The following is a 17809-nucleotide window of genomic DNA, read 5'->3' as shown; positions in this document are numbered from 1 at the left end:
TTATTTTGTATTTTTAAAATTTTATATATCTTTGTATTTTTATTCATGATATTCATGAACACATCTATGTATGATTTTAAAGCTAAATTATTTACTGATGTGCTTTCCATAGGTGATAATAAAATTATTAGTTTCAGTAATCTTTTCTTTGCAAAATGGATTGATCATTACCAATCAGTAATGAGCTTTTAATTCCATATTTTATTAGCACTCTGTTGCAGTGTGGCTGTTTCTTACATTCTGCTTTTTAAAAAATTTTGTTTTATATATGATAGTTTTTTCCTTAATTCTTCTTTCTAGTTTCTTCAGCTAGTACAAAACTGCTTTGTATATTAGTTTATTTTCTACAAATTAAACCTTTCTTTCCTTTGTTCTTTTCATGTAGTTTCTGAGAAGGTGTTTTGTTCAAGTCATGATGATGGTCTAAATTTTCTGTTTATTAGAAGCCATTGCTGAATATAAGCTTGTTTTGCTATATGACACTTGTCACAACTTAATACCAGAAACTGTGAGGAGAGCGTTGTTTCTGGTTTGTACCTTTAAATGTGTAATAGAAAAGAAGAGGTCTGTTCTTTGTGTGAAAACTGTTAGAAAAAAATGAACTGAAATTTGGTTTTAGTAAAGTATATGAAGAAATTAAATAACACTCTAGATTCATTCAACATAAAAACAGTAAATTAAATACTGGTTTAGAGACATATAATTGCACTGTATTCTCAGGTTTTTGTTCCCTTGTGAATGACTGTTGTGAGAAAAATAGCATGCCACCTAGAATTTTATTCTAGTATATTATCTGTAGGTGAAAATTGACCAGTTTAATCAGTACCATGTAAAGTCTATATTTTTTCTTTTATTTTTATTTACTTATTTTATTTTAAAAGGCTATATTCTTATGTTTTTTTTTTTTTTTTTGAAACTGAGTGTCGCCCTATCACTGAGGTTGGAGTGCAGTGGCACAATCTTGGCTCACTGCAACCTCCGCCTCCTGGGTTCAAGTGATTCTTGTGCCTCAGTCTCCTGAGTAGTTGGAATTATAGGCATGTGCCACCATGCCTGGCTAATTTTTGTATTTTTTTAGTAGAGATGGAGTTTCACCATGTTGACCAGGCTGGTCTGAAACTCCTGACCTCAAGTGATCTGCCCGCCTTGGCTTCCTAAAGTGCTGAGATTACAGGCGTGAGCCACTGTTCCCTGCTGATGTATTTTATAAAACATGGTAAAATAAGAGAAATGTCTTTCTGAGCTGAGAGCCTACTGATAATTTTATCAATAAAAGGATTATTGTATCCTGACCTTTTAAAGATGAATAGCATGAGTTTAATGCAATCCAGGATTTATAGATGAATATTTGGTAAGACAATGAACTCTAACATTTGAAACAAACTGTTAAAGTCATTTAATTCAATGACTTATCTCGTGGTTGATCTTTTCCCCCCCAAACTATGTTTGTACATACCTATAGGAAATTTATTATCCCTAGAGACAGGACATTCCATCTTCAGATGGCTGTGATTGTTATGATACTCTTATTTCAATTGAACTGAAATTTATCTTCCTATAATTTTGCCCCAAGGATGTCACTTGGGGCCTTTTCTTTATTTAAAGAGTAAGATCATTGATTTAGTTTAGAGCTAAATAACAAATGTATTGTGGGGTTTATAAGAGAACCATAGGTAATTTAGAAGTATGTTTAAAAATTTCCATTCATTTGGGAATTTTCCTTCTGTCTTTTTGTTATTGACTGCTTGTTTAAGCCTCTTAAGATCCAAGAATATAATTAGATTAATTTGTTATTTCAAGTTTGTTGAATTTCTTTGCCTTTTTTTTTTTTTTTTTTTTTTTTGAGTGGCTCAGAATATAGTCTGTCTTGGTGAGTGTTTAGTGTGTACTTGAAAGAATGTGCATGGTGCAGTTGTTGAGTATAGTAGTTTATAGATGTCATTTAACGCTGGGTGTGGTGGCTCACACCTGTAATCCCAGTATCCTGCGTGGCTGAAGCAGGAGGATCACTTGATTGAGCCCAAGAGTTTGAGAGCAACCTGGACAACATAGGGAGACCATGTCTCTACAAAAAATAAAAAAATTAATTGGGTGTGGTGGCATGCACCTGTAGTCCTAGCCACTCAGGAGGCAGAGGTAGGAGGATTGCTTAAGCCTGGGAGGTTGAGGCTGCAGTGAGCCGTGATTGTGCCACTGCACTCCAACCTGGGTGACAGAGTAAGACCCTGTATCAAAAAAAGACAAAAAAAGGTGTCAGTTAAATCAAGTTAGTTCATTGTATGTTCATGTCTTGTATATCCTTAATGAATTTTATCTGCTTCTATTGATTGCTTAGAGAGAAGTGTTGAATTCTCTATCTTGTCCTTCATGTGAGGCCTGGAGTGCCAGAGGGATTTTCTTAGTGTTCCTGCACTTTCCCCAGTTTTCAGCAAGACCTTCATGTCCTTGACAGTGAGGGCATCTCTTCCTCCACACTTCCCCCTTCTCAGCAATATATTGCTGTTGATTGTTACTTGATGCTGTACTGGTCCTGTGCATCTGGGCCTCAGGGATGGGTCTTTCTCAACATTTCTGTCCTTGCCCAGGATGATAGCTAAACTCTTCTTTGTGTCTGAGGAGGGTTTTGCATCAGATTTTTCACCAGATTTTTTTTGCCCTTCCCCTAACAGTAACAAGCCTTTGCTATGTAAGAGTGTGGGATATTGGGTCCAAGCTGATTTTCTGTCCCTTCACCATAGCTTGCAGCTTTTGCTTTGTATAGTCTGCTTTGAAAGTCTGGAATGTGGGCCATGTTTTGTGCCTGAATGTCACAAAAGTATCTCTTTTAGGTCTTCTGTGTTGTTTGATCCCAGTTTTTCTAGTGAACATTTAGAAATTGCATTCAGGCAGCAACTCCAGTGGGTCAAGTCTGGGCATGGTTTACTGAACAGATCCTTTGCTAATGGTCTCAAAAGGCTATAATCAAGGTATCCATCAGGCTGCTTTTTAACCGGAGGCTTGAGTGGGGAAGAATCTGCCTCTAAGCTAATGTAGGTTGTTGGCAGAATTCATTTCTTTGTGGCTATATGACTGAGGGCCCTGGCTTCTTACTGGATACCCACTGGAGACTGCCCACAGTTTCTAGTGGCCATCTGCTGTTCCTTGCCATGTGGGCTTCCTTACCATGGTTACTTACTTTATGCCAGCAAGAGGAATCTCTAAATTCAGGAAGGGCCCGTTCCTTCTAAGAGCTTTCACCTGATTGTATCAGGTCCACCTAAGATAATCTCCCTTTTAATTACTTCAAAATTAGTTGATTCAGTACCTTAGTTACATCTGCAAATATTTTTTCCACCTTTCCATATTCTATTGTATACAAGTAAGTTACAGGTCCTACCCATTCTCAAGGGGAGGGAATTATACAGGGATTCAGCAGGGAGCAGGGAACGGAGTAGCCATCTTTAAAAAATTTTGCCTACCATTGTCACATTTCTCTGTTACTAATGTTGCAGTCTCACACATGCTCCTTAATGTAGCAGTTTCTCGTTGTCTGAACTATTACCCCAGGTTCTTTGTCCCATGTCCAAGAAAATTAAGAACTATAGACACAAAGGTGGGGTTGGAGCGAAAGTTTAATAAGTGAAAGAAAAAAAGCTCTCTGCAGGGAAGAGGGGAGTCTAAGTAGATGGCCGGGTTACAGCTGAATTGAAAAGCTTTTATAAGAAACAATCTCTGTAGCAGTTTGAGTAACTTATCAGTAAAACTATCTGTACAACTCGTGTTACCTTATACAGCTCTGGGTACCTCTCTAGGCAAGCAGAAAGCTGCTTGTCTTGTTTGTATAACTGGGTTTGTTTTAGATAAGCCACCCCTGCCCCACCCCCATGCAAGTTCCCACTATGAATATGCCTGAAAGGAGGTGGAAACTTTCCTGGGAGTTCACTAATTAGACAAAGAACAAAGAGCTCTGTGCTAGACCCTTGCTTATCTGTCCAGGTGCAGTCTGAGGTTTTATTTTTTCCCCCAGGTTGTTTTATTTTTGTCTGTTGCTGTGACTTTTCAAGCAGGCTGCTTCTGCAGTCTGAATTTTTTCCAAAATGATTTTTCCTTTCCTTCTCCCTCACTAAAGACCAATTTGATCTGAGTTCAGTTTTAAACTTAGCTAGGGACCTCTAGAGTAGCTTTCCTTTCAGAGAATAGTTTAGTCTTACTACTACAGAGTGACCTTTCTGACGTGTTCCCTGAAAGACCACCAAGAACATAGCTGGCTGGAGCTTGAATTTTTCTCCTTTGTTTCAGGTCTGAGAATTGTTCAGTTTGCATACCCTTCTTAGTTTGTTGCCAGGCCAAATGAAATTTCACTCTGTGAATGCACAAACTAGCACACTGCAAAGTCTGAAGGGACCTCCTGTGGATTTCTGGAGCTCTTTTTGTGCTTCCTATTGGATCTTTGCTCCGTAACTTCTAGCCATTTTAGCCTTCCTGAATTTTGCTCTTTATCTATTCAATTTAGCTCAGTTTCCTGGCCCTCTTTGGGTTCTCTTTACCTCTTTACCTGTATCTGTGGTCTGGAAATTTCATTTGGGCAGAAATTGGGTGATTATAGGGCTCACCTCATCTATTTTCCTTCCCTTAGGTATTACAGTTCTGTACTACCTCTTGTCCAGTGTCTGGAAAACAATTATTTTGTGTATTTTGTCCACTTTTCTAATTTGTGGTTATTGTTGTTGTTTATTTGTTTTTTAAACAGTGTGAGGTTAAGTCCTGTGGTTGGTTATTCTATCATGGTCAGAAGTGGAATGGGAATATTTACTTTTATTATAAAACACAGTTATTAATCTTAATGTAATTCATGTAACCTCTATGGGAGCTTCACTTTTGTTGATATCTGTGCTTAATGGACAAAATGAGATGCTGTGTGCTCACTGATGGTTGGAGACCAGTAATGAAGACAGTACAGAAATTGCTGTTTCAATTGCATTCTTGATACCCTGTGATTTTTGTAGTGTTCCAGATCTTGCATATCTAGATTAAGAGGTTATTTTGTGGTGTTAACATATGCAATAATAATAATCTTCTCTGCATTCAAAATTTTTGAATAGCTGAATTTTTGTGTAAGGAATACCAGGGTGAGAGGTTTATATTTTTTCCTGCAGAACTGAATTTTTTTGAGCAGAATGCCAGTTTGATTAGTGTATTTTATGACAGTTAATATTACATAGTGTACTGGATCTATTGGAGCAGGGAGAAGGAAGTTGGGAAGACTGGATATTAGTTAGGAAGTTTTTGCTGCAATCCAGGTCAGATGTAGAGAGGACTTATGCAAGGTTAATGGCTCTGAGAATAGAAAGGAGGGGGCCTCATATGGAGAGAATAGAAGAGGACAAGCAATCCAAGTTAGAGTGAGATTTTGAGGCTCCAGTATTGGTCCATTAATAGAAAATGAAGAGGGGCAGATGATTTTGAGGTGCTCATTTGGGATTGAAATGTTAAATTTATAAGACTTATGGAAGATATTAATGGAAATATTACTTAGATTGTTAGAAAAATGGGGTTGGGATAAGAATATTCTGTTATTTAGGAAAATTTTTGACTACTGGTAGAGGCATGGGCATGATTCCCGTATCTTGTGTTTGACACATAGTAGGTACCCATTAATTACAAAAATAATTGAAGAAGGACTGATTCATGTGATTTTTTCCTTCTGTATTTCTTGCATATTCAGTAATTATATGATACAATTAAGACAGAGTTTTTAAGGACTTGACTTTCTAATTGCGTACGATGCTTAAGAGTTAAGATTGCATTTTTCTGATACCACTATCTAGGAGGTGAAGATCGAGAACTTATTCAGAGAAGGAAAGAGAAATACAGACTAGAACTGTTGGAACAAATGGCTGAGCAACAGAGGAACAAGAGACGGTAATGAAAGGTTTGCATTTAAAAGAGATATTTTGAGTTTAAAATGCATTTGTGTAGATGGTTAAATAAGGGGTTGTCTTTCTAATATGATGTTTGATTTGTAAATCACTTATATTTTAGTCTCTACATGGTAAATCAACAAGGAAAATAAATACCAAGAGAGTTTTTGTTGTTGTTGTTGTTTTGGCCATAAGTTGCAAGTGAGAGTATTTGTATATTCTGTGATAGACCTTTTACTTCCTTCATTGATTTCTTCAGTTTTTGATTTAAGGTAGCATTTAATGTTACAGATACGCCCTCTGGATTATCCCATATATAGTAACAAATATAAAAGTATTTTTTGCCATATGAAATGGTATGCACACACATACGTGCAAAAAAAAAAATTGTATCCTATAAATTTAACATTTCCATCCCAAATGAGCATCTCAAAACCAACTGTCCCTCTACATTTTCTATTAATAGCCCAATAATGGAGCCTCAAAATCTCACTATGACTTGTATTCCTTGTCCTCTCTTACTCACTTCATATGAGGCCCTCTCCTTCTTTCTATTCTCAGAGCCATTAACCTTGCATAAGTCCTCTCTACATCTGACCTGGGTTGCAGCAATAGCTTCCTAACTAATAACTAGTCTTCCCAACTCCCTTCTCCCTGCTCCAATAGATCCAGCACACTATGATATTAACTATCAAAAAATACACTAATCAAACTGGCTCCCTGCTCAAAAAACTTCAGTGGCTTCCTCAATTCCACAGGAATGATAAATCACAAGTATTTATGTTGTTGTATATAGGTATCATTGTTTATAGTCTTTCTTGTTGAAATACCTATGAAATATTATAGTTTAAAATTAGGAATAGAGTTTAAAATTAGAAATTTTAAATATAGATTAAAATTAGAAATTACAGTAGCTCACGCCTGTAATCCCAGCACTTTGGGAGGCTGAGGCGGGTACATCACGAGGTCAGGAGATCGAGACCATCCTGGCTAACACAGTGAAACCCCATCTCTACTAATAATACAAAAAATTAGCCGGGCATGGTGGCACACACGTGTGGTCCCAGCTATTCGGGAGGCTGAGGCAGGAGAATTGCTTGAACCTGGGAGGCGGAGGTTGCAGTGAGCCGAGATCACGCCACTGCACTCCAGCCCGGGAGACAGTGCGAGACTCTGACTCAACAACAACAGCAACAACAAAATTAGGAATAGATATCTTGTTTTGAGAGAATTTGAGACCTGTTATCTCTTAGTTTTTACCTTTTTCTATCTCAGAGGAAGCCAATATCTACTGTTTGATGTTAGTTATCTTTAACATTTAAAAAAAACCCTGTTATTAGGAAGTATGGTAGATATATTTAAATTTTTACCCTTCTTTTTGCTAACTGAAAATATATGTGTGCCCTAAAAGAGGTTTTTAGTTTTGCAAGGTAAAGATTTTATTTCTGTATTTTATTTTGTGTGAATTATTTAGTCTTTGAAATACTCTGGGCATTGGCTTAGAGATACATAGTCTAAGTTACATGTGAATTCTAGTTTACTTTGTATCTAGTAAAAAAATTTGGCTTTCAGTATTATTTAAGGCTGTAATGTCAGTTAAAGGAATTATTTGTTTTTGTAGATATATTGCATAGACTTTGTGTATAAGCTTCTTTCAGTGATTATTTATAATTTTGATAGTTTATCTTTTTAATATGTAAAACTTTAATTTTGTTTAGAGAAAAAGATTTAGAACTCAGGGTTGCAGCGTCTGGAGCACAAGACCCTGAGAAATCGGTAAGGGTTTCTGGCATCTTTTAATGTTTAATCTTTCATCAGATGATCCTCAAATGTGGTGGCAGGTGGGGATAGAAAATATTGGTAGAAAAAGAGAGTAGACCAATTTGAACAGTAATAAAATTAACTAAAACTGTTCTCATAAAGTGTAAATTCTCTTAACTGTTATTTCCTTGACATAATTTTTCCTTTTTCATTTGCGTGTCATTTTTTAAAGTTTATTTTAAATTAGTTATCTCTGCTTTGTTCACACGTACTATTCCATGGAGAGTTATCTTGGTTAAATTTATAATTGATGTTAATATTTTTCTTGAATACATCTTGATCACTTTTCTTATATTGGAATGATTTCTGAGAAAACCGAAGACTTTATTTTTAAAGCATTTTAGTAATTGTTACTTATTGTAACATTAGAGAGATAATAATCTTATTTTTACTTGAATTTTGCAATTCTCATCATTAAGTGGAATGAATTACTCACATCATTGCAGTTAAGTAAGGAGGAGGTAATTTATTGTTTTTACCACAATTTATTTTTTCTGTGTTTTTACCACAATTTATTTTTTCTGTAGTTGGTTATGTAGTATTTATTTCTAATACAAGTCTTGTTTCATTTTTGAATAATGATTAAGACCTTTAATTTCATTAAAAAGCTCATTCTTAAAAAGGATGCAGCAACTTAAAATTATTTACCTATAGGCAACTTTTGATTTGCTTTTACTTATGCCGAGAATATATCCTGTGGGTTATCTGTTTGGAAAAGTTTAATATTGCACCAGCATCACTCACAGTACGCTTCTAGGTTAACCTGAGAAATCATTCCTGATAACCATGGTAGAAAAAAAAGAAGATAAATTTCAAAGCTAAATATATTTTATCCATCAAAAGTTTCCTTTTAAAAGGTGAGCTTTTTAAGGTAATATGTTGGCATGTTAAATTTTGTATTTATGGTTACACTAGTGTGTGACAGACTTTATTTATCTTTGAATTGAAGCTCCTATAGAGTGTCAAGTTGATTTATGAGAATAAATAAGTAATTAGAGGAAACAGGCCTTTATTTTTGGGTTTACTTTAGATGTGCAAATCTTAGAAAAGGGCATATCATATAAGTGATGTTCTAAAGTAGAGATTAGCAAAGTGTGGCCTGTGGCCAATTTTTTCTGCTGCCTGTTTTCATAAAAAACAGTTTTGTTGCAGCACAGCCTTGCTTATTCGTTGACATACTGTTTGTGGCTGCTTTAGCACTATGGCTGAGTCTGCTTGTTATGAAGAGACTATGTAGTCTTGCAAATCCTATTTACTGTCTAGCCCTTTACAGAAAGCATTTGCTGACCCTGTTTCACAGAATACTTTGTAACAGATAACAGAAATGGCGGTTAGAGAAGGAGCACAGTGTCCTAGTACATAGAAATAATACTGCAGATATATTTAAAATTAATATCTGACTCTGGTCTTAATTCTTTTTTTTTTTTTTTTTTTTTTTTTTTGAGACGGAGTCTCGCTGTGTCGCCCAGGCTGGAGTGCAGTGGCCGGATCTCAGCTCACTGCAAGCTCTGCCTCCCGGGTTTTTACGCCATTCTCCTGCCTCAGCCTCCCGAGTAGCCGGGACTACAGGCGCCCGCCACCTCGCCCGGCTAGTTTTTTGTATTTTTTAGTAGAGACGGGGTTTCACCGTGTTAGCCAGGATGGTCTCGAACTCCTGACCTCGTGATCCGCCCGTCTCGGCCTCCCAAAGTGCTGGGATTACAGGCTTGAGCCACCGCGCCCGGCCTACTTAATTCTTTACTAATAACGAGACCTTAGGTGGTATATTACTTCTCAGAGAACCTCAATTACCCATTTATAAAATAAGCATTAGATATTGAGAATCTGGCCGGGCGCAGAAGCTCACACCTGTAATTCCAGCACCCTGGGAGGCTGAGGCAGGCGGATCACTTGAGGCCAGGAGTTTGAGACCAGCCTGGCCAATGTGGCGAAACACCCTTCTTCACAAAAATTAGCTGCGCGTGGTAGCAGATGCCTGTCATCCCAGCTACTCTAAGTCTGAGGCAGGAGAATTGCTTGAACTCAGGAGGTGGAAGTTGCTGTGACCTGAGATCGTGCCATTGCATTCCAGCCTGGGCGACAGAGTGAGACTCTGTCTCAAAAGTAAATAAATAAATAAATAAATAAATATTCAGAGTCTTTTATAGCTGTAAAATTCCATTATTCAATAAATAAATAAATAAAAATAGATATTTGGAGTCTTTTATAGCTGTAAAATTTTGTTATTCTGTGACTGTCTTAAGTACCTGCTGGGATAGGAGGTCTTTTGAAGTCCCTTCTACCTTTAAACTTATGATTATATGTAACAAACAGATTTTTTTTTCTTTATTTTAGCCTGATAGACTAAAGCAGTTTAGTGTGGCACCAAGACACTTTGAAGAGATGATACCACCTGAAAGACCCAGAATAGCTTTCCAGACACCTCTCCCTCCTTTATCTGCCCCATCTGTCCCACCCATCCCATCAGTTCATTCCGTTCCTTCTCAAAATGAAGATTTGCGCAGTGGACTTAACAGCGCCTTTGGTGAAATGGTGTCTCCCAGGTGCTTGTTTAAATGTTTTGTGTGTGGGAATTAGGTAAGGTATTGCTATATTTTATGTTTAGAAGGATGTGCTGAAGCGGATAACGTTATTCTTCAGAGATTTTGTACAGTTAACAGTTTTGTGAAATAAGTTCTCCTGAAATTTGTTTTTTTCTCTGCTATTACAAAAATAAGGGAAATTCTTAAAACATTTTATTGTTTAAAGATGATTTTGTATCTTTAGAATGAATTATTAAGTACATTTTAGTGTTTACTTACTTTTAGGTCGTATTTTGGGATGTCTGTTTTTGATATCTTTTAACATATAAAAGTTGTACATTTTTTTCAATTTCGTTGTTTCCACTTGGCAAACATTGAATTCTTCAATTTGTGCAGAAAAAGTTTCTAATGTGGCTCTTTTATACGTATAATTTTATTTAGCTTCTGTTTCCTTCAGCTCATTCTCTGTGATTACTTATGGGCTGTGTAACTCAAATGCCTGAAATAAAAAGTGTTGAGATTATAAAACCTGTAATTTAGGTATTGGGGTAAAGATTTGATTTCTATAGGTAAAAGGCTATAATAGAGTATACATAAAGAAAATCCTGTTGTTAACACTGATATTTTCTGGGCTATACTTTCTTCTTTGCAGGACCTGGGCTTATTTTTTGTTCACTGGTAGTATATTAATTATAAAATATATTTAAATTTAGAGGTGTTTTTCTTAACTTTTTTGAACATCGATATTTTCTGAACTATATTATTTCAGTAGAAGTGGGTCTTTTAGTTACTAACCCACTGTAGAACTGTGTTTACTGTACTTACCAGGGGCTTTGTGTTTTTCATCTGTTGGCTTCCTGACTCAAGAATAGGAGGGATTGGAATTGACAGAGCATTTTATGGTGGTCTCAGCATTGAATTAGGGATTGAAATGGTTGGCTTTCCTCTCTGGATTTTGGACAAACCACACCTTTGTTGAACTTCAGTTTTCTCATTTGTAAAAGTGGAGTAGTAGTATATTTTATTTCATGTTTACAATTACAGGGTTGTGAGGATTAGTTTGTAAAAATCTCTATAAAATTAGATTTAATGATAATGACAGCTCCCTTTCATAACAGTTATTTGACATTTTTGTTTATGTATCTTTGTTGTGAGGATAGTGTAAGGGTTAGACACATTGAGTGGCTAGTAAATATGAAAGATATTCCCTACTGAAGAGAACTTCAGGGCCTTCTTAGTTCTTTGGAATTATTTTGAAGTATATGACAAGGGAGAACCTGTTAAGATACATACAACAGTGAGAACATTCAAGAATGCTGCCGTCTCTTTCTATTCATTTAAAGGAATTTGCCTTTGCCATTTTTACTACTGAAAAATACTGCATTGATGGAAATACGGAGATATTTCCTAATCAGTAATGAAGTGCTAATGTAGAGGTTTTCAGAAGTTTTACATTTATGAAATACTAAAGATTATGTCAGTACTTTACTTTTGGTATTTAAGTCGCTTTTATTTTACTATTAAGAAATACACTCGTTTCCTCAGTCAGACTGAACCATTTGTACTTACACTGTTTTGTAGCTCTTTGCCTTCTCTTTCTGGATTGTCCTTACTCTAACACACACAAGCTCACTCCAGTAGCATGACTTAAGCGTTGCCTCTTCTGGAAAGCCTTACATGTGCTTGCTTTCTCTCCCTCATGTGGTTTAAATGTCCCTGCTCCTGTACCTATAGCACTCTACGTTTTCTGGGCTATATTACTATTTAATTTAATTTGCTTGTACTAATAATTATTTAATTTGCTTGTACCTGACTGTAGTTGTTTATTTTCATGTTACTCCTGAGGGACAGGGACCATGTCTGTCTTTATTTGATACTGGCACATTGTGCCTATTGGATATTAATTGGTTGAATATTAAGCCAGGTTTTTGTCTTACATAAATGTACCTGAAATTGTGAAATCCTATGTAATAGTATTTGCTTTTTGAGTCATAATTTTTGATGAATGATTGGAGCAAGGTGGTGACTTTTTCTAAAGTAGTGATAGGATTTTCAGTACTGTTTTTGCAAAAGAGTAGTATCTTGATTTTTTTAAAAAAATTGCCATGAAACGAGAGAGGAATTTTTCATTTTTATTTTCATACAGGATTGCACCTCTGCCTCCACCTCCCCTACTACCACCTTTGGCTACTAACTATCGAACTCCTTATGATGATGCATACTATTTTTATGGGGCCAGGAATACTTTGGATCCCAGTCTTGCTTATTGTAAGTTATCTATAGGGTAAGCATTTTCTCCCCCCATGGCTCAATAAGGAAAATTGTTTTTTTGTGTAAACAAAAAATATCTAAATGAGAAAAGCACAGCTTTGCTTAATTCAGATGTTATATATTGACTTAATAAATGCCCTATTTTAAAGCCCAGTTACATTTTATAGTTACTTCCTTTTCATCTCTATTTAAGAAATAACGATTGTGTTTTCTTATGCTGTTCTTTGCTAACTTCTAACCCAGAAGGAAATATTGATGGTTTTCCCTAGGTAACATTTTGATTATGTACCTTTTTCTGGAGGAATAAATAAAATGTTATTAAATGGTTATTCTAAATAAACTTTTTTTTTCTTTTTTCTTTAAGATGGTTCAGGAATGATGGGCATACAGCCTGCAGCTTATGTTAGTGCTCCTGTCACCCACCAACTAGCGCAACCTGCTGTGTAAGTTATTAGTTAAAAGAATAATTTTTCCCCACTTTTATTTTGTAAAGATACACAAAACCTAAAAGCCACCATCCTAACATTTTAAAGTATACTATTTAGTGGTATTTAATATTTTCATAATGTGCAACCATCACCACAGTCCATCTTCAGAACTCTTTTTGTCTTGTAAACTGAAACTCTATACCCATTAAATAATAATGGTGTACCTCCCCATTCCCCTACCCCCATTCTCTGGTAACCACCATTCTATGTCTCTGATTTTGACTACTCCATGTACCTCATATTGAATGGAATCATACAGTGTTTATCTTTTTGTGACTGGCTTATTTCACTTTGCATAATGTCCTCAAGGTTCATCCGTCTTTTAGCATATTTCAGAGTTTCTTTCCTTTTTAAGGCTGAATTATAATCCATTGTAATTGTATACATTTTGCTTATCTAAAATCTATCCATTTATCCATTAGTGGACACTTTGGGTTGCTTCCACATTTTGGCTATTTGTGAATAATGCTGCTGTGAACATAAGTTTACAAATATCTCTTTGAAATCTCGTTTTCAAGTTTTTTGGTTCTGTACCCAGAGCTGGAATTGCTGGGTCATATGGTAATTCTATGTGTAATTTTTTTAAGAACTACCGTACTGTTTTCCACAAGTGCTATACTTTTTTATATTCTCACCAATAGGGCACAAGGGTTCCAATTTCTTCACATCTTTGCCAATATTTATTTTCTTTTTCTGTTTTTATAGTAACCATTCTAATGAGTATAAGATGGTATTTCATTGTAGTTTAAATTTGCATTTCCCTAATGATTAGTGAGGTTGAGCATCTTTTCATATGCTTATTGGCCATTTGTATATCTTCTTTGGAGAAATGTCTTTTCAAGTACTTGCCCATTTTTTAATTAGGTTGTTTATTTTTTGTTGTTGAGCTTTCAGAGTCCTCCATATTACCTGGTTATTAATACTATGTCAGGTATTTGATTTGGAAATATTTGCTCCCATTCTGTGTTGATATTGCCTTTCGATGCATAAAATTCTTAAATTTTCATAAAGTCCAGTTCATCTGTTTTTATTATTGTTGCCTATGCCTTTGGTGTCATGTGTGAGAAATCATTGCCAAATCCAACATCCTGAAGCTTTTGCCCCATTTTTTCTTGTGAGAGTTTTATAATTTTAGGTCTTATGTTTGAGTCATTTTGAGTTAATTTTTTAATGATATTGCATAAGGGTTTGTCTTAGTTATTTTGTAAGTGGATATTCAGTTTTCTTAGCACCATTTGTTGGAAAGACTATCCTTTCTGCATTGAGAGATACTGGCATTCTTGTTGAAAATCATTGGACCAAATATACGAGAGTTTATTTCTGGGCTATTTATCCTTTTCCCTTGGTGTGTATGTCTTCCTTTATCCCAGTACCTTAGTATTTTGATTACTGTTGCTTTGAATGTTTTGAAATCAGAAAATGTGAGTCCTCTATCTTTGTTCTTTTTCAATATTGTTTTGGCCATTTTGGATTCCTGGAGATTCCGTATGAATTATAGGATGAGTTTTTCTATTTCTGCAAAAAAGTCATTGTGATTTTGGTAGTGAGTGTATTGAATCTTTGGGTAGTTTTGACATTTTAACAGTGTCATGTCTTCTGATCCATGAACATAAGATATATGTCCATTTATTTGTGTCTTTTAAAATTTCTTTCAGCAATATTTCATAGTTTTCATTGTATAAGTATACGTCTTCCACTTCTTTAGTTAATTCCTAAGTATTTTATTCTTTTTGCTGCTTTCATAAATGGAATTCCTTTCATAATTTTCTTTTCAAATTGTTCATTGTTAGTGTTTAGAAATGCAGCTGATTTTTGGGTGTTGACTTGTATCCTGTTACTTTACTGAATTCATTTATTTTAATAGTTTTGTTGTAGAATCTAGGATTTTCTGCAAATAAGATGGTAAGATCTGTGAACAGAGATAATTTTACTTTTTCTTTCTGATTTGGATACTTTTTATTTTATTTTATTTTATTTTTGAGACAGAGTCTTACCCTGTCACCCAGGCTGGAGTGCAATGGTGCGATCTGGGCTCACTGCAACCTCCGCCTCCTGGGTTCAAGTGATTCTCCTGGCTCAGCCTCCTGAGTAACTAGGGTTAAAGGCGTGCACCACTATGCCTGGCTAATTTTTTGATCTTTAATAGAGATGGGATTTCACCATGTTGGCCAGGCTGGTCTCGAATTCCTGACCTTGTGATCCGCCCGCCTCAGCCTCCCAAAGTCCTGGGATTACAGGTGTGAGCCACCACACCCGGCCCCTTATTTTTCTTTCTTAATTACTTTCTTAATTATCCTGACTAGAGCTTCCAGTACTACGTTTAATAGAAATGGCTAAAGTGGGCATCCTTGCCTTATTCCTGATCTTAGAGGAAAAGTCTTTCACTGTTGTATATGATGTTTGCTGTGGGTTTTTCATATATGGCTTTTATTATGTTGAGGTAATTTCATTCTGTTACTAGTTTGTTGAGTTTTAATAATGCAAGTGTTAAATTTTGTCAAATGCTTTTCTGTATTGAGATGATCATGTTGGGTTTCCCCTTTATTCTTTTAATGTGGTATATTGATTGATTTTTTTTATGTTTAACCATAACCATCCTTGTTTTCCAGGAATAAATTCCACTTAGTCATGGTGTATAATTATTTTAATATGCTGCTAGATTTGGTTTGCTAGTATTTTGTTAAGGAGTTTTGCATCAGTGTTCATATGTGGTCCTGTTGTAGTTTCCTTATGGTGTCTTTTTCTGGCTTTGGTATAAGCACAATGCTGGGCTTATAGAAGGAATTAGGAAGTGTTCCCTCCTCTTGAACTTTTTGAAAAAGTTTGAGAAGGGTTGATATTAGTTCTTCTTTAAATGTTTGATAGAATTCACCAGTGAAACCATAAGGTACAGGGCTTTTCTTTGTTGGGCGATTATTGATTACAGATTCAGTCTCTTTAGTAACTAGTTATAGGTCTATTCAGATTTTATTTTTCTTCATGATTTAGTCTTGATAGGTTTTTATTTCTAGGAATATGTCCATCTCATCTAGGTTGTCCAGTTTGTTGGCATATAATTGTTGATAATATTCCCTTACAGTCCTTTCTTATTTTCAGAAGATTAATAGTGATGTCCCTTTGTGAATTTCTGATTATATTTTATTTTTTATATTTACTTATTTATTTTTCTGACCTCATTCTTTCCATCATAGAATTCCTGATTTTAATAGAAGATTCAGAGCCTTCTTGTTGTTCAGTGTAGCTAAACATTTGTCAATCTTGTTGGTCTTTTCAAATAACTGTTGGTTTGGTTGATTTTTTTTTTTTCTGTTGTTATTCTAGTTTCGATTTCATTGATTTCTACTGTAATCTTTTAAATTTCCTCCCTTCTGCTTACTTTGGGTTCCGTTTGCTCTCATTTTTTCTGGTTTCTAGAGATGAAAATCTAGATTATTGATTTGGTATCTTTCCCTTTGTTTGGGATATATACTTAACAACTATAAGCTTTCCTCTTAGTACTGTTTTAGCTACATCCTTTAAGTTTTGATATGTTGTCTTTTCACTTTCATTACTCTCGAAATATTTTCCAATTAAAAAAAATTTCTTCATCAACCTGTTGGTTATTTTGAAATGTGTTGTTTAATTTCCACATAATTGTGAATTTCCCAAGTATCCTTCTGTTACTCATGTCTAATATAATTACGTTGCAGTTGGAGAACAAACTTTGTATCATTTCATTCAGTCCTTTTTAATTTATTGAGGCTTATTTTAAGACCTAACGTAGTCTGTCCTGGAGAATGTTCCACATGCACTTGAGAAGAATGTGTATTATCCTGTTGGTGTGTGTATTATTCTGTAAGTGTCTCTTAGATCTGGTTGGTTTATAGTGTTATTTCTTGTATTTCCTTGTTGATCTTGTGTAGTTGTTCTGTTATTAGAAGTGAAGTATTTAATCTCCAACCATTACTTTGTGTGTGTGTATGTTCTGATATACAGTCTTGCTGTGTGTGTGTGTGTGTATTCTGATATACAGTCTTGCTCTGTTGCCCAAGCTGGAATACAGTTGTGAGACCATAGTTTGCTGTAGCCTCAACCTTCTGGGCTCAAGCAATCCTCCTACCCCAGCCTCCTGAGCAGCTAGGACTACAGCCATGTGCCACTGTGCCTGACTGATTTGTTTATTTTTTGTAGAAACAGGGTCTCCCTGTGTTGCCCAGTGTGATCTTGAACGCCTGGCCTCAAGCGATCCTCTTGCCTCAGCCTCCCAAAGTACGAGGAATACAGCCATGAGCCACCACACCCGGACTCCAGCTATTATTCTTGACTTGTCTATTTTTCTCTTCAATTCTGTCAGTTTTTGTTTCATTTCTTAGGTCTCTCTTTATATGCATATGTTTATAATTGTGTCTTACCGAAGATTTGACCCTTTTATTAGTATCAGAGAGTCTTCTGTGTCTCTGCTAATAGTTTTTTTGTCATAAAGTATAAATGTTGCTTTTCTGGTTCTCTTTTAGTACTGTTTGCATGGTGTATGATTTTTCATATTTACCCTCAATTTATTTGTGTCTTTGAATCTATAAAGATGTCTCTATATAGACAGAATGCAGTTACTTCCTGGTTTTTATGTTTGCCATTTTGCAATTTTTTTCTATATGTCTTATGTCTTTTTATTCCTTTAATCCTCCTTTATTACCTTCTTTTTCTTCTTCCTTTTTTTTTTAAGAGACAGGGTCTCATTCTCTCGCCTAGGCTGGAGTGCAGTGGTGTGATCACACAGCTCATTGCAACCTCAAACTCCTGGGCTCAAGCAATCCTTCCACTCCAACCT

General features: G+C 35.5%; 1 protein-coding gene across 23 annotated transcripts in view; it reads left to right on the top strand.

Annotated features, from left to right (window-relative positions):
• LOC105482167 (centrosome and spindle pole associated protein 1) overlaps positions 1-17809 on the top strand; it is a 160637-nt gene that overhangs the window by 42846 nt on the left and 99982 nt on the right. For 21 of the 23 annotated variants that reach the window (XR_011606966.1, XM_011742142.3, XM_011742137.3 and 18 more), the window contains 5 exons: positions 5808-5901; positions 7619-7676; positions 10056-10264; positions 12390-12511; positions 12879-12957. Coding sequence is in view for 22 of the 23 variants with exons in the window: in XM_011742142.3 (XP_011740444.2) it covers positions 5808-5901; positions 7619-7676; positions 10056-10264; positions 12390-12511; positions 12879-12957 (562 nt within the window). In the remaining variant the exon portion in view is untranslated. Of the gene's footprint in view, positions 1-5807; positions 5902-7618; positions 7677-8140; positions 8183-10055; positions 10265-12389; positions 12512-12878; positions 12958-17809 lie in introns of all 23 variants that reach the window. The other 2 variants (XM_071068153.1, XM_011742146.3) reach the window with 2 other exon arrangements.

Source organism: Macaca nemestrina, chromosome 8 (assembly GCF_043159975.1).
Source record: "Macaca nemestrina isolate mMacNem1 chromosome 8, mMacNem.hap1, whole genome shotgun sequence".
In the NCBI taxonomy this organism is placed as follows: domain Eukaryota; kingdom Metazoa; phylum Chordata; class Mammalia; order Primates; family Cercopithecidae; genus Macaca; species Macaca nemestrina.
Note: the sequence above shows the minus strand (reverse complement) of the source record. Positions and strands in the feature narration are given on the sequence as shown.